General features: G+C 40.0%; 1 protein-coding gene across 1 annotated transcript in view; it reads left to right on the forward strand.

The window, feature by feature from the left end:
* The window catches only part of LOC141156780 (calcium-activated chloride channel regulator 1-like), a 67,454-nt gene that overhangs the window by 37,797 nt on the left and 17,623 nt on the right, over positions 1–12,034 (forward strand). Inside the window, exons 6-11 of the mRNA XM_073643158.1 lie at positions 1,222–1,399; positions 3,531–3,758; positions 5,453–5,677; positions 6,844–7,021; positions 8,953–9,059; positions 10,319–10,540. Of these exons, the coding sequence (XP_073499259.1) occupies positions 1,222–1,399; positions 3,531–3,758; positions 5,453–5,677; positions 6,844–7,021; positions 8,953–9,059; positions 10,319–10,540 (1,138 nt within the window). The remainder of the gene's footprint in view (positions 1–1,221; positions 1,400–3,530; positions 3,759–5,452; positions 5,678–6,843; positions 7,022–8,952; positions 9,060–10,318; positions 10,541–12,034) is intronic.

Here is a 12,034-nt window from a genome sequence, read left to right on the forward strand (position 1 = left end):
AACATACCATATGATTAGCCATAGTATTAGTTCCCTTCTGTGCAGGAAGACTTATGTTTTTGATTCATGTAACTGAAGGTTTGTACAATATAGAATTACAACTAAAAATGTAATTGAAGGAGCACTGGCCAAGCTGCTTCACAAGTTAGGCAATGTTAGCCTCTAATGCACTCAGAGTATTGCAAAGTCAGCCAGACCCATTCACTCACTGCTCTGAAATTGTGAAAGTTAGACAGTTCATTTTATTCAATAGTCCAGCCAAATGAAATTCAGCCAGCCCCTTTAATTCATTCCTCCAGTCACATGAAAGTCAGTCTACTACCTTCACTCACTGCTCCAGTCACGTGAAAGTTATCCAGCCCTCTTCACTCACTGCTCCAGTCACATAAAAGTCATCCATCCCTCTTCACTCACTGCTCCGGTCACATAAGTCATCCATCCCTCTTCACTCACTGCTCCGGTCACATGAAAGTCATCCAGCCCCCTTCACTCACTGCTCCGGTTACGTGAAAGTCAGACTACCCCTTCACTCATTATTGCAGTCTCTAAAAAATCAACCAGCCCCCTTTGCTCACTGCTCCAGTCTGGTGGAAATTGGTCCACTTCACTTATTGCTGCCATCATATGAATGTTAACCGGCCTTTTCCACTCACTGCTCCGGTCATGTACCAACATAGGAAACAGACAACACAGGGAACAAGCGGCAACCAGCAACTTGGAAAGTATTAATGGATTTTGTAACTTACTATTTAAGTAGAGAGAAAGTAGTGTGAGACCCATCAGGGTCCACAGAAAATCTGCTCACCATGGATAAGTGGATCCCTATTGCACAGACGATCTTGTAGTATTGAAGGTTCCACCATGAAGAAAACGTGTAAATCCAGTAAAGGGTCCAATAAAAAATTCTTCTTTATTCAAAATCCATTAAAATCCACAAATATTACTAACCGCAGACGTGTTTCTGACTGATTACCTTATTCATTACATACATGCATGTACTATGTAAGTACTCCTTCACACGTCCATATAAAAACGGATACAACAAGTACTGGAAACACAGAAGTCTGAAGGAGACCATAAGATCATTTAGCTCTATATTTTTTATTGTTTCGAACATCCCTTTAATTAAAAAACTGTATGTTTCTCAGCATGTACTCTTAGGAAGACTGAAGGAATTTGCAGTCTGCAGGAACTAACATGTTTGGCTTTCTTGTTTTTCAGATGTCCTCAAAACTTAGGTGGAGTAAATAAAGTTGATGTTTGCATAGGCACAAAATGTGAAAAAGTAGACTGTGAAATAGACCCATTAACCGGTGTCTTTGAAGACGAATGTGCATTTTACCCTAAGGTGGACCGAGATGTCCATGAATCTGTTATGTATGGACAAGCCCTGGATCCAGTAAGTGCTTTATTGTTACTGACTACATTAATTCCATTAATTCCAGGGTTAGGAAGTATGGAAATGTACGTTTCTATTTGTACAAGTGAACGGGGCTGAGCTGCAATCACAGAAAAGGATAATCCTGTTTCATTTCTTAAAAAAAAAAAAATACAAAGCTGATTTATTTTTTTCTAATCTCTAACACCCACCAAAGCCTTACTACTAGTGATGTGTGAACATGCTCTGATAAGGGGTTATTGTCGATTTTTGTATTACCAATTTTGATTCGACACTAGCAATGCGCGAACATGCTCGGATCAGGGGTTATCCGTGCACGCTCGGGTGCTAACCGAGTATTTTCGGCGTGCTCTCAAAATAGGTTCGGGCTGCCGCGGCTGCATGGTTCGCGGCTGTTTGACAGCCGCGACACAAGCAGGGATTGCCTGACAAAACAGGCAATCCCTGCATCTGTTGCGGTTGTCTAACAGCCGCGAGACATGCAGCTGTGGCGACGTAAACCTATTTTGCGAGCACGCCGAAGATACTCGATTAAAACCCGAGCGTGCACGGATAACCCCTTATCTGAGCATGTTCGCGCCTCGCTAGTGTCGAATCAAAATCGGCAATACAATTCGATGAGTCAGTGGAAAAAATGATTCCGCACTCGGATGAAATCATTTTCATGGATTGACAGAATGGAGAAGGTGGAAAAACTTTTTTTTATTTTTTTTCTGTCCATGTCTGAGAAAAACTGATGCGACTCTGATCAGAATAATTGGAAAGTTTTTCTCGGATGTGGAAAAAACGGTCGTGTGACCTTACCCTCAGACTGCATCTGTGCTATACACTAGCTGTTCAGAATTAATAGTTGACCGCAGGGGGCAGAAAGTGATAAATCTTGTCCCCTACCACTATCCCAGAGTGAATCTTCATGTTCATGTAAGAATGAACATGTTAGTACCATCTTTTTATAGAGAGTGTGTAAGAACGATCCACCGTCCTCTTCAAACTGTTTATATAGTGATGTTGCTCTCTAAAAGATAATGTCATCCACACCTTTACAGGGGCAATCTGTCTTGGGGACGCGGCGTTCCATATGGTCATCGGCTCCCTTCAGGACACGATTGTGGGGTGCTAATTGGTTGTTGTGACAGTTCTTCAATGAAACCCATTGTGGTGGTTCGTTAAACAGCCTGTGGTTGGGATTCATAGGAGACCATGAGTTCTACTATATAATACTATACGGTTGTATTGCAGTGTATATAGTATGTTATGGGACAATCCCAGGTTCAAGTCCCCTAAGGCAGGGTTCCCCAACTCCAGTCCTCAAGGCCCACCAACAGGTCATGTTTTCAGGATTTCCTTAGTATTACACAGGTGATGGAATTATTGCCTGTGCAGGTGATGCAATTATCACCTGTGTAATACTAAGGAAATCCTGAAAACATGACCTGTTGGTGGGTCTTGAGGACTGGAGTTGGGGAACCCTGCCCTAAGGGGATTAAAAAAGAACAGTTTTAAAAAAAACAAAACCATAAAATTTGGAATCACTCATTTTTCCTCCATTAAAAATAAGATATTTTTCAAAAAACTAATAGATTTGGTATCAGTTAATCTCTAAATATCCAGTCTACCAAAATAGAAAATTAATTAACCCAATCAAAACAATGCAGTTGAGAAGTGATCAAAACCAAATGTATTTTTATTTTTTCACTACTAAAATAAATTAATTGGATAAGTTTGGTATTTCCATAATCAAACTGCCCTGGAGAATGGAGGACCATGATACCAGGTAACTTTCACCATACAATGAACTCCATAAAAAGAAAAAACAAGAAGCTATGTGGGGTGTTGCATTTTTTTTTTTGTAATTTTACTGCACTTGAAATTTTTTTTCCCGCTTTCCAATTAATGGTTTGGTAAACTGAATGGTGTTGGTCAAAAGTAGAACTCGTCATGCCAAAAACAAGGCCTCACACAGCTATATTGAAAATTCTGGCACTTGGAAGAAGGAGGGGGGGATGCAAGAAAACGATAACTGGCTGCATCGGGAAGGGATTAAAGGGCATTTTGGTTCATTTTAATCCTTCTCATCCTAAAACCTTGCTGAATGTACAGTCATTTAACATCTATCATTGTTCATTTTCAGGTCCATGCATTCTGTAAAAAAAATTCTCATAACAAAGAGGCTCCAAATCAACAGAACAGATTGTGTAACCAGAAGAGCACATGGGAAGTCATCATGAATTCTCCTGACATGGAGACAATTGCTCAATTGGCCAACAACATCAATATTCCTGACCCTACATTCTCCATGCTGCAGTACAAGGACAGAGTGGTCACCTTGGTTCTTGATGTTTCCGGGAGTATGGGCATGGTAAGTGCTCATTTTATTTTTTCTTTTATGATTGTACTTGAACTCATGTTCGCCATATTTGATGGTAAGTGTCCGAAAACTATGACATCCAAGAGGATAAAACAGGCACAGAAAGAGGATAAAACAGGCACAGAAAGAGGATAAAACAGGCACCTATCATTACACTTTAGATTCCTATCACATATGGGGGCGCGATATCCATTCCACATACTACTGTCCTTATTGTAAGTATACTAGTCTCTCTGTAAGTACACCAGAGAGTAATTGCCATGGGTGACTAATGTGTAGCTATAGGATACAACACTATATGCAGTATGCCGTATAGGCGGAGTATTTATTTAGGCACTGTTCCTATTTTTGTCCCCTATTTATTATACGCACTAGCCACTTTACATTGATTATTATTCAGCATAGATCTTTGTTCGGTCTTTTGGGCTGTATGGACCTACATTATACATATTTATGCTTGATCAAACTGTTCTTTCTCCTTGTTGCAATATAGCACCTGCCACTTTATGGCAATTTTTCGCAATATAAAATCTTTTGCAGTGCAATGATCCGGTTACCTGACACATAATTGGACTTGTTGCGGAGTGTTTTCCTCTTATTGTGGTACTATGTTATTTTTAATTGTTTGTATTGGTGTTATTTGGTTCACTTGTAACTCTGGTCTCCTGGACCCTTCTCTTATTTATGGGCCCAATTGATGTTTACATGTTTTTTTTCGAGTTTTTGGAACCCTCAATCTGACTAGATTTCCTCATGAGTAATGTATGATTCCTATCATATACTGTTCAGGAAATTTGCCCTCTTAAATGTATTTTTTTTAGGGTCCTGGAAGAAACGAGAAACCCTCTCTAAGAAAATATTAAGAAATATTTACTTCTTAAATCCTCATTTTGATCAAAAAAGACATGTGGGGCATGGATTTCCCAAATGTGATGTGAAGGGCACATTATTCTGGTGCCTCACACCTTCATTATGTAATGATGTAGATGCATGAATATGGTCTCCTAAAATTCTAAAATCCTCATCCTTAAAGGTTTGTTCTCATAATCATTGGAAAGAGCCGAACTGTCAATCAAGCAGGAACGTACAGCCCTCTCCACAGCAAATAAAGGCGGTGCACTCCTGCTTGATTGACAGTTCATACCAACAGCATCCTTGCACCACAGGCCCAAACTGTGCAATATCTGGTGCTGATATAAGGGGCACCGTTTACTGGGCAGTGTCAGAGGAGTGCAGTGGCATTTAAGCTAGTCAGATTGGCAGCTAACAGTTCACCCCACCGATTTCACAAGGTTCAGATCAGCACTTATAAGCTCTATTGGAGTCATGTGTAAGCAATATGTATGGCCATTAGCAATAAAAATACCTCCATTCTTGAACAATTTAAACAGGCAGTTTACAAAAATGCCCAAAATAAAGAACATGAGACAACCCTTTTAATATGGCCATGTGATTTTTGGGCTAAAAGGGTTATTGTTCCCATGTTGTTAAATGGGTACAATCAGACAGTGAGAAAATTAAGCACATTACAAAATATTAACAAACTTACCAAAAAATGTAAAAAAAAAAAATGCTTTTGAAATTTTTTTACCAAATACATTCCGACTGTACAGGTTTCAGATTAGATGAAAACTCACTTTTAAATAACCCGTGTAGGTATAATAATTTGCATCTGTACATTACAGAATGACCGCATTTCCCGTCTCTACCAAGCTTCCGAAGTTTACATCATGCAAATCGTTGAATCCGGATCCCATGTTGGCATTGTCGATTTCTCCAGCGATGCGATAGTTAAATCTGAACTGGTGAAAATCGTTGATACTTTCCAGCGTGAGCAACTGAAGCAGCTTCTCCCCAAAGTGGCTAATGGTGGCACCAACATTTGTGCTGGAGTTCGCAAGGGATTGGAGGTAAAAAATGGTCTTTCAATAGTTTTTTTTTTTATTTTTTTCTATAAAAAGTTTCACATGGAAAGATGCTTTCCTAGTGGTAATGTATCAGTGTCATAATAAACTACATGCACACAAAATATAAAATCCTTTATTAAGCCATTGAAAATTTGTTTTGCAAACCAAAATTTAAGAAACTATTTAATGATATAATCTTAAGGGTCAGCCAGTAACTCTCCCTAGACCTTCAAGTATATAAGATATTGATGTATACTAGGCCACCGCGGATAATGGATATTAGCATCCAGTATCACTCTAAACCATCAGCGATAATGGATATTAACCTCCAAGGTACCCCAGACTCTACAGCATATTTCAGGAATACTTGGGGTGCATTTACACTGCACGGTTATCCAGAACGGTCAAAGATTATTATTATTATTATTACTATTCTTAGGAACACTTGTTTCTAGATAACAGATTGCCAACCACCCAATGAAAAGGCCGCCAAAAACTCAACGAATTAGCAAAGCGATCATTGCATTGGAAGAGCAGTCAGGTGTCACGCCAGATGTGTGAAAAACTTAGTGCAGCACAGAGGGAAAAGGGAAAGAGAGCCCAGACACTAGGGAAAGGGGGAAGTGGAGACCTCCTAGTCTGATCTGGCGTCACCCTGTCTCAGCTGCCGTCCCTATATTGCCTCTTCAGCAATCGCCACACACGTGCCTCTCCCTGCTCTCCCTGGCGTATGGCTACGGCTAGGGATGGAAGGAGATGAGCAGTAGTCAACCTCTACTAAACTCTATAGACAACAAGGGAAGACAAAACAGGGGGAAATGGCTTTGCTTTAGATGAACTCCAAATAAGCACACGGCCTCAAGCTCCAGAGAGTGCGAAGTACTGTTCCTGCTAAGCTTCACAAGTAGAAATGGATATAGCCGGCAACTCCCTCTCAGACACACCAGGTATCTATACACCCAGGCCAGAGAGTTAATTAGCAAGAGAGAGGTAGCCGCTCGGTCCTAAAAGACAGCCTCTTATCTAAGAAGCTGTCTGCAATACCAAACGTAGCGATCTCCTGCAACCCACTGCATGTATGGGAAATACATTTTTTTACAAAATATAATTGGGGTGTAGGAGAGTTTTGCAATATCTTTAAGAAAATTCTGTTTTTCCTTGTTATTTAGGTAAATAGAAAACTTGATAGTAGTACATACGGTACTGAAATAGTGCTGTTAACGGATGGAGAGGACGCTAACATCGTCAATTGCAATGACGACGTTAAAGCCAGTGGTGCCATTATTCATACCATCGCTCTGGGCACAAGTGCAGATAAAGGGCTTGAAGGCTTGGCTGATATTACAGGTATGTGATATTGCATTATATAATGTTTTGTTCTGATGGTCAGATAGTATTGGTTTGTTTCCAAAGCAATTTTTATTTTGAGTTAAGCTATATTGTTGTGCAGCCAATGGCTACTAAAAACTTCTGGTGGACAGTGTCACACAGGCTTGGACTGGCCCACAGGAGAACAGGAGAATCCGCCGGTGGGCCACCCCCCTCTTATATGAGCAGTAGTTGGCACTATATACTTGACTCACTATGTACAGACAAAGGCGGCATCTTATTCATCTAACAATCTACCCAGTTCATTGTTATATAAATGTGTGATTGAGGATAATGTCACATTTGCATGTAGGTAAAAAGTGGGGCCCTGGAGTTGGTTACTTGTGGGCCCTTGACACCCCAATTCGAAACTGGTGTCACAATATTTACATTGTAAATCCACATGCAAATTTGCTCTTTCATTTGAAATAGTTGATATCTGCAAATTGTGAGACAGACTAGGAAAGCTACGGTTTCAATATTTAGAGAAAGTGATAAAATATCTATTTTTTTGTTTGTTTATTTGAATGTAAAATAAATGTAATTATAAATTCTTTGAATGGGAAAGTTGACATTTTCTGTTTGAAAAAATAGGCATTTATTTTGAAACACATTTTTCCTTTTGAAAAGCCGGAATGAATGAGCTCCCAGGTTTTATTCAAATAAAGCAAATTTCATACAATTTTGTAAATTCCTGCAAAAAAAAAACACATTTGGGCATATTAATCAAGCTTAATGTGCACACTGTCTTTAATGACTTGCACCATATTTATGATTTATTTTCGACAAGAGGGCGTTGGCTCTCTGGTATGGGGTGTGGATTATGTGAAAGTAGGTGTGGCCAAAAATGTGACAAAAAAAGGCTCCACCATTGTGGTGCACATTTCAAGCACAAAGTAATCCAATTAGTAAAAGTTGTAAAACTAGACTAGACAGTCTTAAAATTCAACAGATTTACCAAACAGCATGAACCACTGTGATACATCTGGCTAAGAGTTATACAGTTTTGTAAATATTCCTGCGATATGACAGCACTTTGTGCAAACTTTCCAGAATTTGCATCCGGGAAGTAAGAGAAATTTTTCTGTATAGCCAACCCCTTCCAACCTACACCCTATGAAAGTGCATTTGGATGCTGCTGACGTCTCCCAAAACCTATTTCCCATAATGTTCTGGAAGTGCCTGAAAATTTGCTAACTCCTCTGGGAGTTGAGGAGGTCTCCCCTTTTTTCCAGGAGAATTATGAAATTTTAGGGAGAATTTAAAAATGTTGTCCACTACATGGACAACCCCTTCTCATTCCCCACACTTGGCCCCGATAAAATAAAAAAGCCTATATTCACCTCACGTTCCAGCACTGTTCCCGCGGTGTCTACACTCGCTGTCCCTGGGGCTCCCGTGCGGTTGTTGTGACCCCGATGCCCAATCGGCTCTGGCGTCACTGGCCCCGCCTCATGTCGAATTGAACTTGACGAGGAAGTCAGAGATCAGCCGCAGCCCGGGGTTACTCTTCATGTTCGATTTGTCCAAAGGTGGGGCCGGTGATGCCAGCATTGATTGGGCGCCGAGCTCACCTCTCACAGCAATCGCACAGGAGCCCCAGGACCGCGAGTTCCGACACCACTGGAACGGTACTGGGACTGGAGGGGAGAATAAGCTTTTTAATTTTACCGGGGCCAAACATTTAGTTCAAGTAGGGGTTGTCCAAGTAGTGGACAACCCCTTTAAATTCATGACAGCATTTCTCATTAACCTGATCCTGACAGAATATGGTGCCGAAATAGCTGGTGACACCTGTAATTATACAAGCTTTTCGTCTTAGAAACTTGTATAGGTAAATTGGATTCTTCTTGTTTCTTTCTTCTAGAATATTGATGTTTTTTTATGTATTTTATAATTATATATTATAGGCGGCTTAAAACTTTACGCATCCGATAACGTGGATGCAAATGGTTTGATAGACTCCTTCAGTGGAATAAAATCTGGCAGTGGAGATGTTATACAACAATCCATACAGGTATGGCTTATAATACTCATTAAAGAAAACTTGTTACATTGACAATAGAGTCCAATCTGTAAAGTGGCTATGTTCACACTGAGATTTTTGAGGAGTCTTTTTGGAGTGGATCCTACTCAAAAACTGCTTGAAAAACTCTTTCTGAGTCATTTTCCTGAGTTTGTGGAGCAGAAACCAAGAGGTAACTCCAAGTTTTTGAGAGGGGTTTGGAGAGTATCCATTCAGTTTCTACTGCAAAAACTCCTAAAATACTGTGAACATACCCTTATTGTTCATTAAGGCCATGTTCACATGTTCAGTATTTGAGTTTTTTACTTCAGTGGTGACGTGTTTCTATTATACTTTTCCTCTTATTGTTCCACTCCTGGTTTTGGTTTACAAATACTGATGTAAAATACTGACCAAATACTGAACGTGTGAACGTGGCCTTAAGGAGTTTGGTTTGAGCTTTTTCTTTTTCTGAAGAGGTTTTGAAAAACATGTCACTGTTTGAAGCAGATCCTGAGGGGAAACCTCTCCAAAGTAGACACTGTCCCATCAAAAGGCTGCCAAAAAAATAAAAATGTTTCAGGAAAAGAACAACTCCTTCAAACACTTCCCAAAACAGGAGCAGTTTTCCTTGGTGGCAGGTTTTACAAGGGACATAGTATTTTCAGATTAATAATCATCCATATAATAAATAGAAGGAGGCCTATGCTGTATGACGTCCACATAACATCTTAGGACTTATGGAAAGGAACAGCTAAAATGCCTCCATGTGCAGGAGCTTGAGGATTGGGTTGGAGTTATGTCAAACTTAACTTTAAAGGGGTTGCCCACTTTTAGAAATAGGGCCCAAATGCTGTAAAATGCCTAAAATTCAGCAGGTGCTTCCCATATCTGGGTCCAGCACCGGCTCTCGGCCATTTTGGTTCTTGGTATTTTGGCTGCGGCAATGATGTAAGTCTACAGCACCCATCACTGCTGTAGCTAATGAATGAGGTCAGTGGCGCTGATCCTTGTGCATGCGCCTCTGAGCTCAGTGACTGACTACAGCTGTGGTGTGAGCAGTTGACGTGACATCACCGCTGCAGACAACACCAAGACTGAGCGGCACTGGGGATCCAGAACTAGGCCCATAGAATGGAGTACATGCTGAGTTTGTTATTTTTTTTTAGATATTTTATAGAGTTTAGGGCATACTTTCCTGAAAGTAGACAACCCAGATTCATGGAGTTCCCTCACACCTGAATGTTTTTTACTTTTTCTTTACTTAACAGATAGAAAGTACTGCAACAACAATCCAACCAAGCAACTGTCTGACGGGCAAAGTGACCATTGATAATACTGTGGGAAATGACACTTTCTTTTTAGTAACCTGGATCAGTCAGATACCAGCTATTGAACTCAAGGATCCAAAAGGGAAAGAATATAAGAACGACCAATTTGTCAGTGATGCCCTCTCAAAATCAGCTCGTCTCACGATCCCAGGCACAGCAGAGGTAACCGCACACTACTCATCTCCTTCATGTGCTTCTACAGGAATAGGATTCATCTTGACCACAAGTTCTTCCTGTCCTTCAGCAGATAAGACCCCTGACACCTATCAGAAGTGCACAAAGAAGTATAAAAGGAACTGTGTTATACAGAAAAGCATAAAAAAGCATTATAGGACACCTTATAAATAATATAATTGGCCCAAAGCCTGATACTATTTCCTGTTGTGATTTTTTTTTTTTAGAACATTTTTCTCCGCTAATTAGGTATCGAAGATCCTTACTTGGGATAGGTCATCAATATCCGATAAGTGAAGGTCCAACATCTGCCACCCCTACGGTCAGCCATTACAACACCAGTCCAATGTGAATCAGAATGCACAGCTCCGTATACTCTTTACACTTAGCTGATGAAAACGCTGGAAACAGCTGATTGCTAGGGGTGCTGGCTGTCTGATCTTCTCAGATCTGATATTGAAATTTTACTAAATATTTTTTGGTCTCTTCCCTGGTTAACTCCATCCACCTTTCTAAGGAGTAAAAATTTCCCGATTTTTGTGCAAATATAGCATTAAATTCCTTACAATGTTTTTATCATAATGTACATCACAGTGCCCAATATCAACTTATGTTAAATGGTCACTGTCATTTCAGCAAACTTTGCAGAATTCAGTAGCACAGTTGAATATAAAAAACTTTGTAATGTATCTTATCAGAAAAAATTGCGTCTTTCTCCACCTATGAGACATTTCTCTCCCTGCTTCTTGAACTCATCACCTACTATGAAAAAAGCAGTTCAAAACTGTCTTGGTCAAAGCAAGCGCTGCCAGCCCAGTGAGGTATCAGGTTACCCCTCCTATTATAGTCTACGTAGAGGGGAGGGTGAATGAGGAGCACAATGAGAGACCAGGCAGATTGAGCTGCAGTTTCAAGCAACTGTTTGCCTCAATCCAGAGCAGGGCTCACAGCCACACCGCTTAGTACTACTATATACACGTGGTCAAAATTGTTGGTACCCCTCGTTTAATGAAAGAAAAACCCACAATAGTCACAGAAATAACTTGAATCTAACAAAAGTAATAATAAATTAAAAATCTATGAAAATAAACAAATGAAAGTCAGACATTGCTTTTCTGCTTCCACAGAATTTAAAAAAAAAATTAAACTCATGAAATAGACCTGGACAGAAATGATGGTACCCCTGAAAATAATGTGAAAAAGGGACATGTTAAATCAAGTTGTGTCCACTAATTAGCATCACAGGTGTCTACCATCTTGTAATCAGTCAGTGGGCCTGTATATAGGGCTACAGATACTCACTGTGCTGTTTGGTGACATGGTGTGTACCACACTCAACATGGACCAGAGGAAACAAAGGAAAGAGTTGTCTCAGGAGATTAGAAAGAAAATTATAGACAAGCATGTTAAAGGTAAAGGTTATAAGACCATCTCCAAGCAGCTTGATGTTCCTGTGACTACAGTTGCACATATTATTCAGAA

The sequence above is a fragment of the Phyllobates terribilis genome, unplaced genomic scaffold (assembly GCF_046119375.1).
Source record: "Phyllobates terribilis strain yellow unplaced genomic scaffold, ASM4611937v1 Scaffold_8__6_contigs__length_399053987, whole genome shotgun sequence".
In the NCBI taxonomy this organism is placed as follows: Eukaryota; Metazoa; Chordata; class Amphibia; order Anura; family Dendrobatidae; genus Phyllobates; species Phyllobates terribilis.